The sequence below is a fragment of the Camarhynchus parvulus genome, chromosome 7 (genome assembly GCF_901933205.1).
Source record: "Camarhynchus parvulus chromosome 7, STF_HiC, whole genome shotgun sequence".
Classification (NCBI taxonomy): domain Eukaryota; kingdom Metazoa; phylum Chordata; class Aves; order Passeriformes; family Thraupidae; genus Camarhynchus; species Camarhynchus parvulus.
Genome location: NC_044577.1, coordinates 279,509 through 300,871, shown reverse-complemented (window position 1 = coordinate 300,871; position 21,363 = coordinate 279,509). Strand labels below are relative to the sequence as shown.

Here is a 21,363-nt window from a genome sequence, read left to right as displayed (position 1 = left end):
AACAGGGCTCAGGGACCAGGCGGGACCAGGGACAGCCAGGTCAGTGAGCAGGTGGGACAGGGAACAGCCGGGTTAGGGAACGGGAACAGCCGGGTTAGGGAACGGGAACAGCCGGGTTAGGAATAGGGAACAGCCGGGTTAGGGACAGGGAACAGCCGGGTTAGGGAATGGGGACAACCTGGTTAGGAAGCAGGTGGGAATAGGGAACAGCTCGGTTAGGGAGAAGGTGGGAATAGGGAACGGGTGGGACAGGGGAGAGCCAAGTTAGGGAGCAGGTGGGGACAGGAGCAAGCACGACAATGAACAGCCGGGTTAGGGAGCAGGCGGGAATAGGGACAGACAGGATGCCTGCACTGTGCCGGCCCGCAGGTCCCCACAGGAGGGAGCCTGGGATGGGTCTCTTTCCAATACCCGCACATCCAGTTGCCCTAATTCCCTCTGCACCCTGGTTCAGGTGCTGGAGCAGCATCTCCAGGCTCTGAGGCTGGCAGCGTGTGCAGTGACCCGAACCCTCATTCAAACACACCGTTAAATTCCTGGGCCGGGGAAGGTCGTAACCAAACGTTTTCCACGTTTCCCATCCAAGTGACATCGGCTCTGCTGACCTGGCACATTTGTGACACCATTAGCGGCCTCTGCTTTGCCCCCTGGCAAGAAGCAATCAAGTTGCATGTCAAGGATTTATCCCTGGAATTTGCAAACAGCTTGAAAAGCCCAACCAAACAATCCACAAGGGATGCGTGGAGCTTTCCTTAACAGCTCTGGCTGCAGCCAGACTCGTTGGATGGTCCAAGCCCTGTCCAGCCTGGCCTTCCAGGGATCCAGGGGCAGGCACAGCTTCCCTGGCCAGCCTGTGCCAGGGCCTCAGCACAGCAGCTGGAGCTGGTTTTGGGGGCAAGAACAAAAACCTTGGCCAGCACTAACTCAGGGAAAGGCAAAGTGGGAAGGAACAGGCTGGCTTTTCCTGAAGGGGCATCAGCCTCTGGAATGGCTGCCCATGGACATGGTGCTTGCCAGGATTCCGTGTCCCCCTTGGACAATGGCCTGCAGATACGGTGATCCCCGTGTTCCCAGAGCATGGTGGCCCATGGATCACTTTCCCAGGATTCAGTGTCCCCTGTACAGAGGATGGTGGTCTGCAGTCACAGTGTTTCCCAGGATTTGGTGGCCCCTGGGAAGAGTGGCTTGTGGACACGGTGTTTCCCAGGATTTGGTCTCCTCTGTGGCTGGTGGCCCTTGGGTGTGCCAGTGTTCACGGGGGTCCAAGGATGAGGGAAGAGATGAGGATCTGACTCCATGTTTCAGAAGGCTTGATTTATTATTTTATGATATATATTATATTAAAACGATGCTAAAAGAATAGAAGAAAGGATTTCATCAGAAGGCTAGCTAAGAATATGAAAAGAAGGAATGATAACAAAGGCTTGTGTCTCGGACAGAGAGTCCGAGCCAGCTGACTGTGATTGGCCATTAATTAGAAACAACCACATGAGACCAATCACAGATGCACCTGTTGCATTCCACAGCAGCAGATAACCACTGTTTACATTTTGTTCCTGAGGCCTCTCGGCTTCTCAGGAGGAAAAAATCCTAAGGAAAGGATTTTTCCTAAAACATGTCTGCGACACTCAGGCACAGCTTTTCCTAGGAGTTACTGTCCCCTAGTGAGGGTAGCCCTCGGGGCTCAGTGTTCCCAGGATCCGGCTGTCACCCAGGGACAGCGCTCGGTGTCCCCGGGCGTGGCGGGCACCCAAGGGCGTGGCCGGGGCGTGGCCGGTGCCGGTGTCCCGGAGCCCCGCCCCGGGCGCGGTGCCGCCGCTGCCGCCGCCGCCGCTGCTGCTGCTGCTGCTGCTGTGTCGGGGATGTACGCGGGCAGGAAGAGGAGGAAGCCGGTGCCCAAGAGGTGGGTGCGTGATGGGACCGGGCAGCGAGAGCCCGGCTGGCTCTGGGGAGTGCCTGGAGCCGCTCTGGGGGAGCCAAAGGCGGCAGCAGCGCGCTTGGGTTGCTGGGTTTTAATCAGGGTTAATTGGAGCTAACGCGCTCTCGGCTCTGGCACGCTGGTGGGAGAGCAGAAATCCCAAAGATGCTCGTCCTGCCTGTCCGTGAGGAAGCTCGCCGCGGAGTTTGAGGCGCTCGGGAGTGATTTGCAGGCTGGGCTGTGTTTTGGTGCCCGCCTAAATCAGACGTGCAGCAATTAGTAATTACCAAAGCACCTCGATTCCGTAATTATTAATTACCACGCTGCTCAGTAGCTGTTGCATAACATCCCCCTCGGTGTCTCCGGTGTTTCCTGCCTCTCTCGTGCCTTCCCCAGCTCCCAAGCCCCACCACCTGTTTAAGCTCAGCTTTTCCAGATGTATAGGAGCTAAAGGTTTCTGGGAGGCTGTGGGGAAGGACACGGATGAGCTGAGTCCAAGCCCAGGATGAAGGAGGGAGCATCGATACTGTAAACTTGTGGTGAGGTGACCCTGAGCCTCTCTTGGGTATTTAATTGGGAGTCTTGTTGTGTAAACACGAAGGATAGTTGTTTTGCCATAAACCTGTCTTCTGTTCATCTCGGAGTGGTGATTCCAGCCCTCTGGCGTACCAGCCTGAGGGTTTGGGCTGGATTTGTGTGTCTCAGGGTGCAGGAGAAGGTGTCTCTTTGGAGTAGAAGGGCCCTCGTTCCCTGGGTTCTGCAAGGTCAGCCTTGGGAATGGGAAGAGATTCTTTTTCTCTGTGCTGGGTCAGATCTTGGAGCAGGATCCTGCTGGGAGCAGCCAGGCAGAGCAGTGGGATGTGCAGCCAGCCGGAGGGGACAGGGAGGGTGGGCTCAGGGGCTTCTCCTTCTTACTTACTTCAAAAATCTGTTCTTGAGAATGAGGAGGCACTAGATGAGCTCGGGCAAGTTCCACTGTCAGGAGTAATCTCCCTTGGTACTTGCCAGCTTGCAGAAGGGATGCACTTCCCACTGGGCTCCCGTTCAGAGAGCAGCTGGGATGAAACAAACCCCAGGAGCCGCACAGCCTTTGGGGCTGGGAGCTGAGCTTTCCCTCGGCACAGGGGCCATTGGCTTCACCATGAACCCCCTGGCACACTGTGCTTCTTAACCACTGGGCAAAGGGAAGGGAAATTAAACAGGTTTGAAATGTCTAGAGCAAGATGCCCTGTGTCCATGAGGCGTTTTCCTTACCCCTCTCAAGGCTGACCGTGGAGCACCCTGTGTGCTGCAGCTGGGACGTGCAGGAGCAGACGTGTTGGGGTGTCCTCCTTGGGCCCTGGGGGGACTTGCTGCTGGCTGTGTCACCCTGTGTGCCTCAGCCAGATGATTTTCAGTGTTTGGCCAGGCTATCCCAGTGGTTCTGTTACACCTCAGTGTTTTATCCGCTGCTGTGCTCATCTCCAGTCTCATTTTCTCTCTCTTCTTTCTGTCTGTTTGGAGCTGGATTTGGATGGTGAGTGGCCAGAAGACTTTAAAGGATATCTGAGGAATCTCAGACAAATTATCTCAGACAAATTTTCTTCACCCCCTTTTTTTTTTTTTTAATCAAAGGAAACCGATTTTAATTTTTCTCCTTCCTGGTGTGTGACTGTGATTTCAAAAGTGTTTCAGCTTTCTAAAAGCCCTGGTGCCAGTGTGTTTTACCCAGTTTGTGTGGACTAGTTTGGAGCTGGGTTGTGCCAGCCTCCCTGTGACAGGGGATATCCCTCCTGATGCAGCTCTTACAACCCAGCAGGCTTGAGCTTTCCTGGGGAAATGCTGCAGTTTTCCATTCAGCCTTAAAAGACCCCTCAGTCTCTCCCTGAGCTGCAAATTCAACAGGCACTTGAGTGCATTTCATTTAGTGCTCGTTTCCTCTCGTGTCACATACGCGAGCAGCCCTGCCAGATGAGATTGGAGAGGGGTGGTAGAGGAGAGAGCTTAAATTGCTGCTAAACACTGGCAGATCCTGTTATCCAAAGCTCCTTCCTGAAGCCAGGCTGCCTGCAGAGAGGGAGTTTATGGTTACACAAATTACATCAAACCAAACGAGCTGCGTGTTAGGGGATGCAGCTGAGTGAGACACAGATCTGGGGGGAGGCTGAAGGGTTTGTCTTTGAGCTGTGAAATTCACATTGGCATTAAAAAATGAAGGACACGGGGTGACATCCAGGACTTGTTAAAGTTATTAACTGAGCTCTTACTGCTGTGCTGGGGTTTTGGCTGGGGTGGGTGAAATAACTGCAGCTCGCAGAGATGGGACCTCGTGTAGGCTTCAGGCTGCTCTCCTGGACACTGTTCCTTCTGCAGGCTGAGGGTTGCACCCAGGGCCTAAGTTTGGCATCAAATGCTGGCTTAATTTGGAAATGCCCATCTGAAAGGCACAGAAATCAGAATATTGGAAGAAAACAAAACTTTTCTTTTTTTTTTTTTTTTAAGAGAGGCTCTTTTCACAGTGTTGTGCCCTAAACCACCCTATGCGATATCCCTTTGTTTAAGTCATAGAATCCCAGAATGGTTTGGGTTGGAAGGGGCCTTAAAGCTCATCTCATTCTGCCCCATCCCTGGAATTGTTCCAGGCCACGTTGTACAGGGCTTGGAGCAACCTGGGATAGTGGAAGGGGGTGGAACAAGATGGGCTTTAAGGTCTCTTCCAACCCAAACCATTCTGTGATTCTGTGATTTCTAAGAGGAGCAGTGTGTGTGTGTGTGTGTGTGGAAAAATCTTAACCATTTCACTGTTGTGGCCGCACCAAAGCCAGTGCTGGGTTTGAAAAGAGCCTGCTGGCCAATCCCAGTTTGATTAACCTCTCCTCTGCCTCCTGCAGCCCCAAAGCACCCCCTGCCGAGGGTGTGAAGTCCAACCCCTCCAAGCGGCACCGGGAGCGGCTGAACCAGGAGCTGAGCAAGCTGACGGGGCTGCTGCCCTTCCCCGAGGATGTGCGCTCCAGGCTGGATAAACTCTCCATCCTCCGCCTGGCCGTGGGCTACCTGAGGGTGAAGAGCTACCTGAGGGGTGAGTGTCCGTGCTGGGAGGGGGGAAAAGCCCCTGGGAGCAATCCCCACTGCACAGCTTGTGTTCCACCCCAAGCTTTGGGATGGGAAGTTGTGTTTCCTGAGGGAAGCACGGTGGTGAGTTATGGGAGCAGGCCCTTGGATGTTGATACTGGCAGGAAAATGTCACCATGGATGGTGGGAGACACCTGGGGGCCTGCCCAGCAGCTGAGACCTCCTGCAAAGTTCCTCCATCTCATCAGCAGCCATCCTTTATGTCCAAAAAACCAGCCAGCCTTTATGTCCTTTGTGTCCAAAATTCCTCCTGTGTCGCACTCCCAGCGCCCTGTGGAGAAGAAGAGAGAGGTGGGTAAAGCAGTGTGTCTTGTTGAACTGCAACAATGCCCTCATCCAACTGGAATGGCAATTTAAAATTAAATTCACTAAATAACTGAATGTTCACTATATAATACATATTACATGTTCCCTTTTATTATATTTCATGTTCTGTATTTCCTTATTTGTTCCATATTTGGTATTCTTATATTTATTCTGTATTCCTTCTCCCTCCTTATTCTTCCTCAAGCCTTTATTATTTTTATCACAGTTAGAGTGTGTTTAATAAATTTTAACATTACATATGGTGCAGAGCCTGGCTGGGGGCAGTCACCACATTCCCAGGGGTCACCAGCACATGTGGGTAGGGATGTGTTCCCTCTGCAGTGGCTTGGGCCTGATGGAATGGGTGCTGGACACGGGAAGGCAGAGCATGTGGGGCAGGAAGGCAGCAGCAGCTTTTTCTATTTAGAGGCTCCTATTGTGTCTTGTCCCTGGCACAGATTGGATAAATTTGGCTCCCTTGGTTTTTCCCTCGTGCCCACTCCTCTGGGCTCTCCCAGGGCCCTCTCCAGCTGGGATGCTGGGCTCCAGGAGGAGACTCCTGTGCCAAACTCTCCAGATGGGACCTGTGCCTCCAAGCAGGAGCTGGTTCCCAGTGGATGTGCTCAGCGTGTGCTTCCCAGCAAGAGAGCTGCTCTGGAAAAGCCTTTGGCATTGCAGGGGCTCTGGAGCCCCGTTCTGCCAGGCCAATTATTCCCATCTGGCCACTTGCCTGTGATTTCCAGCTCCTTCCCCTTGCTCTGCCCTGAAGTTCATCTTGTTTGACTTCAGATCATCCCAGATACATCAGGCTTGGCCTGGGTCTCAGGCGGGCCTGGTGAAGACCCGTGGCAGCTGCAGGTCCCAGCAGCCTGCTGCTGGTGTGTCCTGTTGGGCACTTTGGGGCGACATGCTGGCACCCCTTGTGCTCTGCTTTCTGCCCCAGGTTTGCTGTGCTGTGCTCTGTGCAGGCTCTTCTCCTGCAGCAGGGAGAGCATGGCATCATCTGAAGAGCATCCCTATCCTCTCCCCATCCACAGCCCAAGCCCGGCCTTATCTCCAGGCAGGAGAGAGATGGATGTTTTGACAGAGTGGTAATTGCCTTATCTCCAGGCAATTGAGACACCAATTGCACAGTGGGCTCAGGGTGATGCCCTGAGGCTCCTTTTTCCCTTGTGCTGCGTTTCTCCAGCCCTAGAGTGGAGCTTCCCGGTGTTGTCTGCATCTTGTCTGGCTGCTGACACCAGGAGAAATCTGAGAAGGGGCTTCCAGCCTTCTCCACCTTCTCTGGTATTTCTGAGGTGTGGGTGCTGTGTGCCTCTGGCTTGGGAACAGACCTGTTTAATGGGGTGTAGGAGCCTGGGGCAGTGTTTAGGGTGGGACAGAGCAGAGGACAACCCACCACAACAGAGGTAGGTTTGGGTGCTGGTATCAGTGCCTGCTTCCACAGGGGATACGAGGAAAGGGACTTGGCATCTACGTGGGATCCTGGTTTCCACTGCAGGGTAGTGACTCACTGCATCATCCTTTGAGTCTGCTTTGCTTTTAAATATTCTCCTCTGTCTGTGCTTTAACGAGAAACCAGAGTAATTAGTAGTTGGCTGGAAATGCTAAGCCTCAGGCTTCGAGAGGGAAGCTCTGGGAGCTCCTTCCCTGCCTCCAGGGGCTGATTCAGGGTGTGCACACTGTAACTACCCTGTGCCCCAGGGCAAACACTGCAGGTGTTGCACAGCTCTCTGCTGCCTGGGATCTCAGCCTTCCCTGCACAAAATCAGGGGGCTCAGGGCTTGGTGTGCCCAAGCTTTGCCCAGCCTGGGAGCAGTGCTGGGTAGTAGTGACAGCTCTGGTGCTATCACTGCCTGCCTCAAGGGCACCTGAAAGGTTTTGTCACTCGTGTAAACAACGGCTGAACCTCACTGCCACGTTTGTGCTGAGCTCTGTCTGCAAAGCAATTTGCAGTGGTTGCTACTTGGACCTGTGTGTGACAGCCTCCCAGACAAATCTGGAGTGACTTTGCTGATGCCATCTCTTTGAGAGCAGGCGCCCAAGGAGAAAAGCTGGTGTCTCTGCTGTCGACTGCCACGATGCTCTGGCCTCTCTGTGGTGTGCCAGGAGCCCCACTTGCTGCAAAGAGGGAGATCTCATAAAAGCTTGGATGGATTTCAGTGGCTTGGTAAAGCTCCAGCTAGCTGGAGAGCTGTGCTGGGGTTCGTTTCCTGTACGGTTCCTGTAGCAAAGGAAGCAGATGTTGGGATTGCAGATGTGGCTCTGGCAAGGGTGAGCAAGAAAATGGGGCTTAAAATGCTCTTTGAGGTGGAGAGGGTGTGATTAGGAAATGTGCTGCCATGCCTTCTTCCTAGGAGAAGAGAGGATCACAGAGTCCCACACTGGTCTGGGTTGGAAGGAAGTTCATCCCATTCCACCCCCTGCCATGGGCAGGGACGCCTCCCACCATCCCAGGGTGCTCCAAGCCCTGTCCAGCCTGGCCTGAAACTCTTCCAAGGATGGAGAACCCACAGCTGCTCTGGGTGCCATCTGTGCCAGGGCCTCACCACCCTTACAGGGAAGAATTCTTTCCCAACATCCAACCTAACCCAATCTCTTTCAGAACCCATGGAAAACCCTGTCCTGGTGTGAGACCACGCTCTGGAGTCTGGCAAAGCTTGAGATATCTAATCCTCCCAGTGAGCAGTGGGCTGCCTCCCCATGCAGCTCACCTGGCTGGAGCAGGGGCTGGGCTCAGGGGGCCTCACCAGGTCCTTTCCCACCTCTGGAGCTGGTCTCACCAGTCCCCTCCCCAGTGCTCTGCTGCAGGGCAGCTGGCAGCAGGTCTCCCTGGGTAATCTCACTGCAATCAGCACTGAATTAGCTTTTTTATTCATCTCCTCTGTTTGTTGTTACCAGAGCTGGCTGTTGGGCCAGAGCTGCAGGGGTCTGGGCCTGAAGTAACTGAGGCAGTGAAAGGAGTCAAGCTCAAATCTGTCCCTGGGCAAGATTCTGCAGGACTGTGTGGGATGAAGGTGTGCAGCAGCAGGTTGGAGAGGCTGGTGTGGACTTGGGGATGCCAGCGCTCCCCAGGGCATTTCTGTGCTCCTCAGAAAACGCCGAGTGACTCTTCCATAGAGTTTCTAATCTGTGGGTTTGGCATTTGTCTGTTCCACTTGGTTGGCATGAGCCTGCTCTGCTTGGCACCGTGCCTTTGCCCAACAGCTGGGGCAAAGGTTGGTGCTAATTTGAAAGGGTTTGGGATCGGATCCAAGATGAAAATGGTTGTGCGTGGCTCGGTGTTGCTGGAAGGGCTGGGAGCTCCTGGGATTTGGATGCCAGGCACCTCTGGATCCTGTTCAAAGTGTTTGCTGTGGGTGAAGCTTGTCAACTCCACCCAGTGTAACCCAGTGTGAGAGAGCAGATCTGGCTCTGGGGTGTTACCAATAACCTTTTATTTTCAGCACCAAATCTGTAACAGAGGCGAGGGATATGTTTTAGCCTCCATGGCTGCCTTGTCATGTTTTTCTTTGGGAATGTGATGGGCAAAAAAGCTAAGAGGTTAGATGACTTTGCTTTTCCCCCTTTCTCCCCCTTTCTCCCCCTTTCTCCCCCTTTCTCCCCCTTTCTCCCCCTTTCTCCCCCTTTCTCCCCCTTTCTCCCCCTTTCTCCCCCTTTCTCCCCCTTTCTCCCCCATTCTCCCCCTTTCTCCCCCTTTCTCCCCCTTTCTCTCTCCTGCTGGAAGTTTTTCCTCCATTGCAGGGCTTAGGAACCTCCTAGCAGAGGCAAGAAAGCCAACCCGTGGAGGGGGTGCTCTTGTGGATGTATGGGGCACATCCTGATTCATTGGTGCTGGAAGCTCTATTCATCCTGTCTGGCATCTTCCCTGGCTGAGTGAAAACCTTGCAGTCCTTGGGGATCACACCAGCAGCAGGAAACCTGCAGTGCTCTGGCTGGTGTTGGGGTTTGGAACAGAGCTGGGTTTCCCCTATTGTCTTAAAAATTACACACAGCCTCTGTTACAGCACTTTGAAAATGCAAGTGATGACCACACTGCCCCAGCAGATGCCTGGCACTTACCTGGTAATGCAGATGGCTTTTGCCATGGTCTTTTTCATAGAATTATGGAATCATTGAGCTTGGAAAAGACCTCTGCAATCATCAAGTCCAACCATTAACCCAGCACTGCAAAGCCGACCACTAACCCACGTCCCTAAGCACCACATCCACGTGTTAATTCCCATTAATTGTCCAAGATGCAATGCAGGAGATTGGAAAAACTGGGCACAAACAGCAAAAGTGAATTGTCCTTTAACTCAGTTAGTTTTGTTGTTGTGGGTATGTTATAGATTGGATACACGTTGGACCCGTTTCCTTTAATCCCATTAATTCATGGTCTCAGCTGCTTTGTGTGGGAGTCTGAACTGCTCCATTAGGAGTGTGTTAAATGGGATAAATTAGCCAGCTCTTAATACAGCTTGTCACCTGCTTTGTGCTGCCTGGCACCCAGTGGGGGTCTCTTCCTCCTGCCAGCCTCTGTTTCCAGTCCATCTTAGCCCTTGTTCCCTTGCAGACCTGGCTGCAGCAGGCTGGGGGATCCATGGCTCGGGTGGGATTCCAGAGGGTGGCATCTCCCCATCTTGTCTCAAGCACGGGGCTGTTTCAGGAGTGACCCCTCCCTCACATGACATTTCCTGTGCTGTAAATGAGCTGGGATATGGTTGAAATGTTGGGTTTTCCCTTCCAAGTCAAAAAGTGACTGGGAATAGCCTCTGTAACCCTTGGTGGTTGCATGGGCCTGGAGTCCTCTACCTGGAAGTGCTTGGGTTTCTCTTGGGATTGCTCCCAATCCTGATGGTTCTTGGCAGTTTGAGTGAGGATGAGTTGAGAGACCTGTTTGGAGGAGGAGAGCCACAGGAACTAACAGGGCCCCTGGCTGTGGATGGTGAGGACTGGGCTGGGTGTGAGCACCAGCTGCTCCACACCACCAGCACTTTGGTGGCACACATCTCTTTGAGTTTCCTCCCCTCTCTCCATGCTCCAGACCTTCTCCCCTCTCCATGGGTCAGGTGTGTCCCATGGGAGACAGATTCTGGAGGATTTTTGACCTCAGCTGTGCAGAAATTGACTGCTCTGTGTTTGAGAGAAGGGGAAGTGAGCACCTTTGGTGGGAGATTAAAAGCCCCTTGCTAAGATCAGTGGGAGAGGTGAAGAAATTTTGCTAGAAAGCCCAAAATGGGTATTTCCTGCTGGATTCTGAAAGTCACAGCACTTTCCCCAGCTTTCCCTGCACATGCTGCTGGTGGACACTGGGAGAGAGCTGGAGACCAGATGCTCTCAGGATGTGCATGCTCTCAAAAAAGTTCTGTGCCCTTTTGGAGCTTTATTTTGGAAGACCTTGTTTCTTTTTGAAATCCCCTGCCAGCCTGCCTCATTTCAATGCTTTAGAGAGGAGTCAGCCCTTCAAAAGAAAACAAATTTTAAATGAGAATCGATGTTTCATTTTGAAACTATTAGGCTCCATAAAGTGCAAATTGAAGCCATGTGGTCCAGATGGGATTTTTTTCCTTGGGGATCACACTGCAATCATGTGAGGAAGCTTTTTGCCTGGTGTCTCCAAGCAAAGATTCTGTTGAATCTCGTCTTCCCCAGCCTTTCCCAGAGGTCTCACATCCCCTGAGCAGGCAGGTCTGTCAGCACAGGAGGGAAAAGAGCAGAAGCCGTGGCTGATGGACAAGGTGGAGATGCTGCCTGAGCATCTCCAAGGAGTGCTGAAGGTTGGAGGGAGCAGGAGATATCCCAGCTCTGGCAGCAGTGGAGATGGAGGCTGACTCTGCTCCAGAGCACCCTCTGCACTGCTATTTGTGTCACCTTGTGCAAGACCTGCAGCTGGTTACCCTGACCCTGCTGTATCCATGCCCTGGATGATGAAAGCCTCCATGGGTGGGTGCTTGTTGGCACTCAGGCTCCAGGTGTAAATACATCCCAGGGATGCTTTGATTCCAAATTAGATTTGAATTCAAACATGCCAGTGCATCATGTTTGCTGCACAGCAAAATGTCCCAGATCAGCAGTTGCACGTGAAACTTCTTTAGATTCCGAATTATTTTGGCTTTGAACTTGGTGTTACCAGGGAAGAAACCAAGCAAACCTTTAAAGCATTTCAGTGGTGAAGTGAGAGCTTCTGCCATGGAGAAAACTAAATGTATGGTCAGACTTGGGATGGTTTGAGGTTCCTCCTCATATCCAGCATTCAGGGGATCTTTTCCCTTTGGATCCAGCACCATCTGACACCCAGGGCTGAGCTGGGCAGGCAGTGCTCTCTGCTGGAATGTGGATTACACAGGGTATGTGAGCTCAGTCACACCTCAGGGGGCTGCACGAGCTGCTGGTGGTGGCAGAGGTGGGTTGGTTCCAACACAGGAGCTGCTTTGAGCTTTTCTGTGATTTCCTCTTTTTTCTTTTTGGAGTGAGCTGGCACGAAAACCTGCCTTGAAAATCATCCTTTTGCCGGCAGCTGAGCTTGGATTGAGGTTTTTTTCAGTGATAATCAGCAGATAAAGGATCATGCTGGAGACGTCCCTGAGAGCCTCTGTGCTCATTCCTGTTCCCTGAACAGCTGGCTCTGTGGGAGTCCTCTGAGGTCCCACAAGCAGGGCAGCAAGAGCTTTCATGCTGGCTGCACCCAGGGGTGCTGCCTCGAAGGCATCCAGTGCTGAAGCATGAGGCAGCTCCTGAATCAGCCTGGGGAGCTCCTGGCAGCAACTCCTGGGAGCTGGGAGCTCTCAGGTGTCACGGGGTGTGACCATGTTCACAGGGGTCTTAGGATGAGGGAAGAGACGAGGATCTGACTCCGTGTTTCAGAAGGCTTGATTTATTATTTTATGATATATATTACATTAAAACTATACTAAAAGAATAGAAGAAAGGGTTTCATCAGAAGGCCAGCTAAGAATAGAAAAAGAAAGAAAGAATGATAATAAAGGTTTGTGGCTGGGCTCTCTGTCTGAGACAGCTGGGCTGTGATTGACCATTAATTAGAAACAACCAACATGGGCCAATCAAAGATCCACCTGTTGCATTGCACAGCAGCAGATAACCACTGTTTACATTTTGTTCCTGAGGCCTCTCAGCTTCTCAGGAGGGAAAATCCTAAGGAAAGGATTTTTCATAAAACGTGTCTGCGACAACGGGGAGTGCCATGGCCACCAGCTCTTGATCTGCTTCCAGGCAGCCAAAGGTGGGAGGGAGAAAACAGGTGTGGGTGCTTTGGGAAGGTTTGTTGCTGTCATTCTCTAACCCTGCAGGGCAGCAGAGCACACAGAGCACCCCAGTGGGGTGGCTTGAAGCCAACTCCAGCTCTGGCAGGGTCTAACCAGGAGCCTTCTGGCTATGCTGGGTGGTGTTCTCCAGCCTGGGCAGCCCAGAAGCACTCAGCCCCCCTCTGTCCTTTGCATCTCTGCCTCACACCCTGGCAGCAGTGAGGCTTCCCAGAAATGAGATCAAGCAGGAGAAAGAATCTCTTGGAGGGAGCCTCGGGCAAGCTGGGCATGGCTCTGTGCCAGTTCCCAGTGATGGTCACTCCTTCCTCCACGCTGGGGCCCCGGGCACCCAGCAGCTGCATCAGCAGCCCTGGGGTGGGGAGGAGGAGCACGAGGCTCCTGGCTTGCCTCTTCCACACTGATTTCTTGCCTTCTCACTTGCAGCTACAGCTCCAAACGTTGGCAACTGCGTGGATCAGCCCAGACCCCCAGGAGGGGACAGATGGACGGAGCTGCAGGGTGACAGGGAGCTGTTTCCTGAGGGAGAGCTGCTGCTCCAGGTATGCCTTGGTCATTTGAGGTCTGCCCAAGCTGCTCTGGAGCTTGTGGTCCCATCTGTGGAGAGGGAGGAGACCCTGCCTTGCCCAGAGCTGCTTCACTGTGATTCCTGCAGGCACTGAGTTCCTGGGGACAGAGACCAGTGGCCCTGCCTGGCTGGGATGGGTCCAGATCCCCATTCCCAACGTTTCCTCTCATCCCACTGCAATTTGCTGCCCCTTTGATTATGTTACATCTCATGGACACAAGCTGCATCCCAACCAGGAGGTTCAGGGATGTCATATGGTGGTATGAGGAGTGATCCCCGAGTTGTTCCCAAGGTGCTGGGTTGGTTCATTGTCTTTAGCAAAGGGCAAGAGGAGAATGTTGAGAGCTGTGGGACAAAACATCCCTCAGGAACTCCTTGCCCTACCTGGGGCATTGTGTGATCTCCATAGGGATGAGTTCACAGCCTGCCTGGGGTGGGAAAAGCCCAGCTTTGTAGGTTGTGGGGGAGAAAAGAAGAGCAGTTGGATGTTGGAAAACAGTGGTGGACAAAACCAGTGTGAAACGAGAGCTGTGCTTTGTAGAAAGGCCACGTGTGTCTCATCAAACAGCTGACAGTGAAGCTCAGAGCACGAGGGGCTGGTGAATCAGCCTCCCACAGGGCTGCTGGTTGGGGCTGCCATTTATAAATGTGAGCTGGAAGGGCCTGGCTTGGAAGGTCACGTGGAATGGCTGACTGCTGAGCAAACATCTGGGCACATCAGCTGAGGAACATGCTCACTGGGGCTGCAGGGCAAGTCTGGCCAAGACCTTCAACCATTCCATGTTCTTGGCATCTCCTGTGCCTGGGCTCTCACAGAACCCCAGAATGGTTTGGGTGGGAAGGGACCTTAAAGCTCATCTTGTGATGAGCTGCCATGGGCAGGGACACCTGCCACTGTCCCAGGCTGCTCCAAGCCCCATCCAGCCTGGCCTTGGGCACTTCCAGGGATCCAGAGGCAGCCACAGCTTCTCTGGGCACCCTCTCCAGCTCTCCTGTAGGCTTTCTGGGCCTTCAGTCCTCTTCTCCCGCCTCTCCAAACACCAGCAGATGGATGCTTGGCTCTCTTTGAGCCTGGCTTTGGTCGCTTCAGCCCTGCTCCCGCAGAGCCCTCCAGGCAGCAGGCAGTGGGAGCAGACCCCCAGCAGGAGCCTCCATGTGGGATTTTGGCGAGGCAGTGACTCCTGGGAGCTCAGTGTGGCTTTTGGCAGTGAATCCTGGAGCACACGAGGTCCCCCACGGTCCCAGCTGTGTGTGAGTGTGGTGGTCACAGAGGAGCAGCTGGATACCAGCAGGGAGCCTGTGGCTGCCCCAGCCCCAGCATGGAGCTGCTCCCAAGCACTCCCCAGGGCTTTGCACTTGGACCATAGGATGGCAATTTGTTGAGCCATCAACATCAGAGCATTGACAGGCTGGGGTGATTGAAGGCAGCTGGAGAGCTGATGAGGTGTTACTGTGACAGAAATCCCCCTGCTGAGCTGTCTGGTGGCTGGTTTTCCTCCCCACAAAGATCATTTTAATATACTGTGATTTGCAGAAATCTCTGACTTGGGATCCCTCAGGGGGCTGCAGCACACAAAGGGAAGGGACTAGTCCCTCAGCAAGCTGGATCTGTATGCTAGGTTTCCATTTAGGGTGTTCTTTCCCTAATTTCTCTCCTTCCATTCACTAATAAATTAAACATATCACTGTCAAGAGCAGGGGGCATGAGTTACTATCTAGTGCAGTGCTTTGCTTTTGGGGGAAATCAGCCTGAAATGGTCACTAGAATCATAGAATATCCAGAGCTGGAAGGGACCCACGAGGATGGTCGTGTCCAAAGCACAGCCTTAGGAGAGTGTAGCTATTCTCAGCTGGAAAAGAGAACTCCAGATTCTCCATGAAACCTCTCCTCAGCTGATCCCTCCTGATGCAGGAGCTGCCCTGCAGTGAGAGGGGGTTCCATGGAGGGTTTGGAGGAAGTGGTCAGTCCAGCTTGGATCATTGCTTGTGCTGAGAATCAGAAACTCCACTGAACTGAATCTTGCATGGTTACCAGTGCTGTCCTGCTTTGTGGGGTTCCTTGTTGGGGAAGAAGGATGCTGAAGAAACAGCTGGGGGATTTCATCGTTCAGCAGCTGGATGGAAGCTGGGCAGAGTAAGTGTGGGCTGAACCTTTGCTTTCAGGCACTCAATGGATTTGTCATCGCCGTGACTGGAGATGGATACATCTTCTACATCTCCCCTACCGTGCAGGACTACCTGGGCTTCCACCAGGTGAGCACCATGTTTTCCTGGCCGGAAACAGATGGATGGCAGTCCTGGTGTGGGAAGGAGGTGCAGATGGAGAGCAAAGCTTCCCAAAGGGCAGCAGCTCCTGTGGCAGGGGCAGGAGCTGGAGTTTGCGTGTTCTTCACACTCAATCCTGCACTTTTAGTACTCAGGAAGGGAAACCTTCTGCCCTGTCCTCCTCCTGACACCTCTTCCAGGCTGTCCAGGAGCAGACACTATTCTATTTTGTCATTCCAGTCGGATCTCATCTACCAGAGCGTGTACGAGCTGATCCATGCGGATGACAGGGCCGCCTTCCGCCGCCAGCTGCACGGGCCCCCGGTGCATGCTGCTGACAGTGAGTGCCAGGCTGATCCTGCAGCAGCTCACTTGAGCAGCTCTGATCCATGAGCTCAGGGTGTGCAGCACAGCTTGGAAAACTTCCTTTTGCCTTTGCTTTTCCAGCTTTTCCCCCTGAGCAGCCAGTGCTTGCCGGCTCGCAGCGCCTCCATGCTGAGGAGCAATCCTTTGTGGAGACGAGCTTCACCTGCCGCTTCCGCTGCCTGCTGGATAACTCCTCAGGATTCCTGGTAATGCTGGAACACCCCTCTGCTCCTCCTGTGCCTGCAGGGTGTTGCCCCAGAGCCACTTGTGTCCCAGAGCACAGCCAGTTCCCACCACCCTGTTTGCTTCACACCCACATTTTTCTAATCCATGTAAGGCCTTGAATTTCCGTGGGCGCCTGAAGTTCCTTCTTGGGCAGCAAAAGTCACCAGCAGACAAGTCCCCAGTTGCTCTCTTTGCCATTGCCACGCTCCTCCAGCCTCTCTCCATCCTGGAGCTCCGGACCAAAACGCTGATCTTCCAGACAAAGCACAAGCTGGACTTCACTCCCATGGCCTGTGATTCTCGGTAAGGCAACTCTCACTTTCCCTGTGGCAAAATCCTGGTGCTGGACAGAAAACTAGACCTGGTGGGGACAAGGAACACCTGACCCAGCTCCCATGGCGTGATGTATTTGTCCCTCTACTGCAGGCCCGTGTTACTGCAGTAACACGAGGAGCAGATTAACGGGGCACCAGCACTTCTTGTCTGCTGTGATTTGGGTGGTTTGTGGAACAGGGGATGCAGCTCAGCCCGGGCTGGAGCATTGCACCACCCAAAGTGGGGTCTGGCCAGTGGGGTGCAACTGTGGGGGATGCATCCCCAGTGTCACTGCATTCCTGTGCTCTTTCCAGGGGGAAGGTTGTCCTGGGATACACGGAGGTGGAGCTGTGCAGGAGGGGGTCCGGGTACCAGTTTGTGCATGCGGCCGACATGATGCACTGTGCAGAGCACCACGTGAGAAGTGAGTGCTGGGGGGCTCTTGGGGGGTGTTTGTGGGGTCCCTCAAGGCTCTGGCCTGGCTGTACCATTGCTCCTTGGTGCTGTCTGTCCTGGGGCTGGAGTAGCTCTGACAAAGGCTCTTCCTTCTGGATGAGCCTGGGGAGCTGGCAGAGAGACAGCACACTGCATCTCCTGCCCCTGTAGCACGGCCATGAGGCGATACTCAACCTCGTGGCATCTTGCACGTGTCATTTGTGTGCCTCCATGGAGGATCTCTGTCTGTGGCACTTCTTTTGTGTCCCTGCCCCAGTGATGAAGACGGGGGAGAGCGGGCTGACAGTGTTCCGGCTGCTGACCAAGAGGGGCAGCTGGGTGTGGGTGCAGGCCAACGCCCGGCTGGTGTACAAAGGGGACAGGCCCGACTGCATCATCGCCCGCCAGCGAGCCCTGTCGTGAGTATTGCTGGCCCCCTTCAGCTGCAGAGGCACGCAGAGGCCGTGAAGGTGGAGGAAAGGGTAGGGGAGGTTGGCACTCTGCAGCATTTGTCCTCCTGTAGTGTGATTGAAACGGCTCTGAGGGGGTGGTTGTGGACATGCTCCTGCCTGGGAGCAGCCGCCCTTCCCTGAGCCATGCAGACCTCCCTGTGGGCTCCCCAGAGCCCTCTTGTAGCCAGCCCAATCCAGCCCCCTTTTCCTCTAGAAAAGCCAGGGCAGGGCTGTGAGTTCCCCCCCTTGCTGTCACAAGAGGGGTTTTGCCTGACCTGGAGGAGCTGCTCATGCTGTTTCCATCCCTTTTTGCCTCCACACCGAAGGAATGAAGAAGGGGAGGAACATCTCCAGAAGAGAAACCTGCAGCTGCCTTTCAGCTTTGCCACGGGGGAAGCAGTCTTGTATGGGAATACCCTTCCTGGGTTCTTGGACTCATTCCAAGCCAAGGAGAAGTTGCAGGTGCAAGCAAACTCCAACTCAGAGCAGCGCTTGGTAGACCCCAACTCTCTCCTTGGGGCCATGATGAAGCAGGATGCATCCATATACAATTCCCATGTGGATAACGTGCCTCAGTTCTCCCTGCCAGGTTTCATCCCTGAGCCTGATGGGCTGACCCGGAATGAGGACGTCAGCAGAGTCAAGGAGGAGAGCAACTCCCTCCTGGTGGTCATCGAAGCCCTCTTTGAGAAGAATGAGGTGCATGGAAACGTCTGCCAGAGCCTAAACGTGGGCAGCACGGGGCTGCAGCAGTGGGAGGAGGCTCTGCTCAGCCTGGGGGCAGAGCAGGAGCCACCAGCTCAGGGGCTTGGCCAGAGGCCGGGCACCAAGGTGACATCCTGTGCGGAGCAGATGCTGCTCAGGCAGGGTGCTGGAAAGAGCCTGGAGTTCCCACAGTGCCATGAGGAAAACACTGCTGTGGCTCACTTCCAGCGCTGCTGGGCAGCTGGTTCAGCATTCCCAGCAGAGCCCCAGGCAGCAGGCACATGGGGAGGCCAGGAGGCTGTGGGCTCTGTTCCCTCAGAGGGCAGCTTTGCCCAGCCAGAGCAGCAGGTCCCCTTTCACCCAGCTGGGCCGGTGGCAGGGACTGTGCTGGGTGTCCCCATCTCCAGCAGCAAATCCTCTGCAGCACTTCAGCTGGAAAACCAAGCACTTCAGGCAGAAGCCACCCTCTCTGCTCCTGTAGATAACACTCTTCAGCCTGCTCAGAACCAGCCTGGGTGCCAGCTGGTGGGCTCACCCCCGGTGCACTCAAACACGTTGGGGACTCTGTGCCACAATGTCCCCCTCCAGGCAAACCCAGCCAGTTGCCCATCAGAGGCTTCGCTGGCCGTAGCTCCAAAACAGCTGGAAGCTGCAGGAGCATACCTGGAGTCCCAGACTCTGCCAGGTGGCCATCCTGAGAATCCCCCAGGGGCTGGGCTGTGGTTGCCAACCCCCTCCCAATGTTTTCCTTGCCCTGCCCAGGGCTTGCACGAGTCCCTGTTCTCTGGGGATGTGGAGGTTGCTCTGCCTGCCACCTTAGGAGCCAGGCAGCTGCCAGGGCATGGTGGCTTCCCCAAACAGCCCCTGGTAGGCCATGCAGAGCCCAGCTTTTCCTGGGAGGGGGAGCAGGCAGTGCTCCGAGAGGACAAGTGGTTCTCACAGCTGTGGCTCCCGCAGGCTGGGGCAGCTCCGCAGAGGAGCCATGGGGCAGGGCCAGCGCACCACAGCGGGCTCCACCTGGGCTCCAGCACGGATCCCAGTGCCCACCAGATGGACTGCGTTGTGCTGTCCGAGTGCCAGTATGGAAACAGCCTTTTCAGGCACGAGAGCACCTTCCTGAGGGATGCTGCTGCAGCACCCCTTCCCCAGCAGCCAGGCGCTCTGCCTTGCCCCACTGAGAACCACCCTGGAGCACCCTGCTCCTCACCAGGCTCAGTTCCAAGGTGCTCAGCAGCTCTCCCTGTGAAGGTGGGTGCAGGAGCGCCCCTGTGCTCCGGGCAGGGCCCTGGCTGCCCATCAGCTCCCCTCTCAGCTGGGCAGCCCCTCTGTGCCTGTGAGATCCAGCTCAAGGTGAGGTGTGAGGGCTGCAGGACCTGAGGGGTGCCCGGCTCCTGTGGAGGAGCAAGGGGTCTGCCAGGGGTGCAGCCACACCATCCCGTGTGGGCAGCCTGGTTTGGAGCTCACTGCAAACCAGGAGCCCTGTCTTGGAAAGCCACCAGCAGCTGTGAGCTCTTCTCATACCTGCCAGTGGTGCCCCGTGCTCCCTGGTCTCTCAGGATTTTGTCTTCCAGTGCTGTCAGGCAGTCTAAGATTGAGTGGTTTGGACTTCTTGTTCCATGAGGAGCCTTTGAGGGAGATGCAGCTGTGCCACTGGGGAGGCCTGCGGGCTCCTGGGGTCCAAGGAAGGAGAGTGCTTGCTGGCACATCCATGTGCTTGGGGCAGCCTCTTGCAGGTGGAGCTGCTGCCTCACAGGCACTGAACTGCTGTTTCTCAACAAAACAGCGAGGTCTCCTCATCTCCTGTGTTGGACCACCCTTGTCATGCTGCTGTTTAGTCCCTTGCATCATCTCTGCCAGCCTGAGCCTCTTTTCTTCCTGTGCTCTCCATCTCCTCAGGAGACCATCCAAATCTTTGGAAAAGATGTTACCAAGCACGTCAAGAAGCTCCGCAGCATTGAAAGGTCTCGGTGGGAGTTGGAGTTGGTGGGAGTGGAGGCATCTTGGGGATTTGGGCTCTCCAGCAGCCTCCCAGGGGGATTTGGGAGAGGTGGGTACCAGGCCATTGTAGCCTTTCTGGGATGCAGGGTGGGGAAGGTCCAGCCAAGCTCCCCTTGGGTTTGTCACTGGCTTGTCCTTGTCATCCTCTTCTCTGCTCCACAGTGCTGTGGGACAGAGAAGGGTGGGGGTTCCCCTGTGGTTTTGCCAAAGCAGTGAGGAGGAAAGGCAGGGAGGGATGCAGTGACCCCTGGCTGCCTCTCCACTTCAGACCCGCCTGGTGCCCCTCAAGCCATTTTTCTGCAGCCCAGAACAACCACTTTGTTAAATTCTCTTCCTTTTCTGTATATGTAACCTAAGATGTGAATGAATTGTTTTTTCCCCACCATGAGTGCAAAGTCTTGCAGATCCGTCAGGGAAACCCACAAAAAAAGCAATGACTGGGGAGGGTGGGGATGATTTGAGACCACAATGACTTGCAACATGGATTAAAGGGTGATTTGCTTTGTGCTGATGTTTGTTTTGACCCGAAACCGTGAGAAACAACTGCTCACTTTGAAAATTCAAAAAGGTTTACTAAACTTTGACAAAAATACAGCAAAGGACTACATAAGGGAAAATTCACAGCGCTGGGAACTGCCCCTTGTGCATACCATGTGGCCAGTTCATCTTCAAGATGGGTGCTCAGTGTTTTATACCCCTGGGGGTTGCATCAGCCAGCCCTGGCCCATCCCAAAGTCTGTCAGGCAGCTCTTCTTTGCCATTTATCAGTGCAGACTGCTTTCCTTGTAACTGCATTGAGGTCAGGTGTTGCCATGCCTCACCCCCTAAGCACCAAGCTTTGCCATTCCCAACTGCCCCGTGCAAGGGACACGTGTGCAGCTTCTTTGTGCCTGTCCTAGACAGCCCAGGCTGTCTGATGGCAACAACACAGGGGGGAAAGGGAACTATGGGGAGAACAGAGGGCATCTAAACTGCAATAACATAACTATACATCACTAAAGCTTTTCTTAATATTCACACAATAGTTACCCCTAAATTGCGAGAGCCAATTATCATTATCCATCTATAGCCAAACCATGTCTCTCCATTTCTTCCTTGGCTGGGCAAATGCTGGGAATAACCCAGCCCTGGTGCTGGGTGTGTGACACTCTCGTCGTCACTGTCCCCAGCTACTGTGAGCATGCACAGCAGCAGAGGTGTGACAGTGTCCCCCCTTTGCACCCCCAAACTGCCCTGTGGGGTTGTGGGACTCACAGAAAGGGTTACACTCAGCATTGACACACATGGTTTTAAATATCCGACTATTAAAAATGATTACAGAGATGCCTCTGCCCCAAATAAGGTGTAAAGGACACAATATGCCAATGCCAATAGCATGGATTTTTATTTAAGAGCAAACGTGAGTGCGGGGGGGAGAGAGGGAAAAGATAGGAGGGT

At 54.1% G+C, this 21,363-nt stretch overlaps 1 protein-coding gene across 1 annotated transcript; it reads left to right on the top strand.

Annotated features, from left to right (window-relative positions):
* The first annotated feature begins 1,862 nt into the window (after positions 1 to 1,862).
* LOC115905682 lies at positions 1,863 to 19,800 on the top strand. Its single transcript, XM_030952243.1, has 10 exons — positions 1,863 to 1,903; positions 4,789 to 4,976; positions 13,024 to 13,139; positions 15,329 to 15,418; positions 15,671 to 15,770; positions 15,878 to 16,002; positions 16,134 to 16,324; positions 16,651 to 16,760; positions 17,049 to 17,190; positions 17,550 to 19,800. Exons 1-10 carry the CDS (start codon positions 1,863 to 1,865, stop codon positions 19,303 to 19,305), a joined length of 2,859 nt encoding a protein of 952 aa, XP_030808103.1. The 3' UTR covers positions 19,306 to 19,800.
* The last annotated feature ends 1,563 nt before the right edge of the window (positions 19,801 to 21,363 follow it).

Excerpts from the sequence above, each read along its gene's own strand:
- LOC115905682 (XM_030952243.1), top strand. The coding sequence starts at position 1,863 with ATGTACGCGGGCAGGAAGAGGAGGAAGCCGGTGCCCAAGAG. Across the intron at positions 15,771-15,877 it reads CCCGGTGCATGCTGCTGACA|CTTTTCCCCCTGAGCAGCCA; the intron begins GTGAGTGCCAGG and ends TTGCTTTTCCAG. Across the intron at positions 16,003-16,133 it reads ATAACTCCTCAGGATTCCTG|GCCTTGAATTTCCGTGGGCG; the intron begins GTAATGCTGGAA and ends AATCCATGTAAG.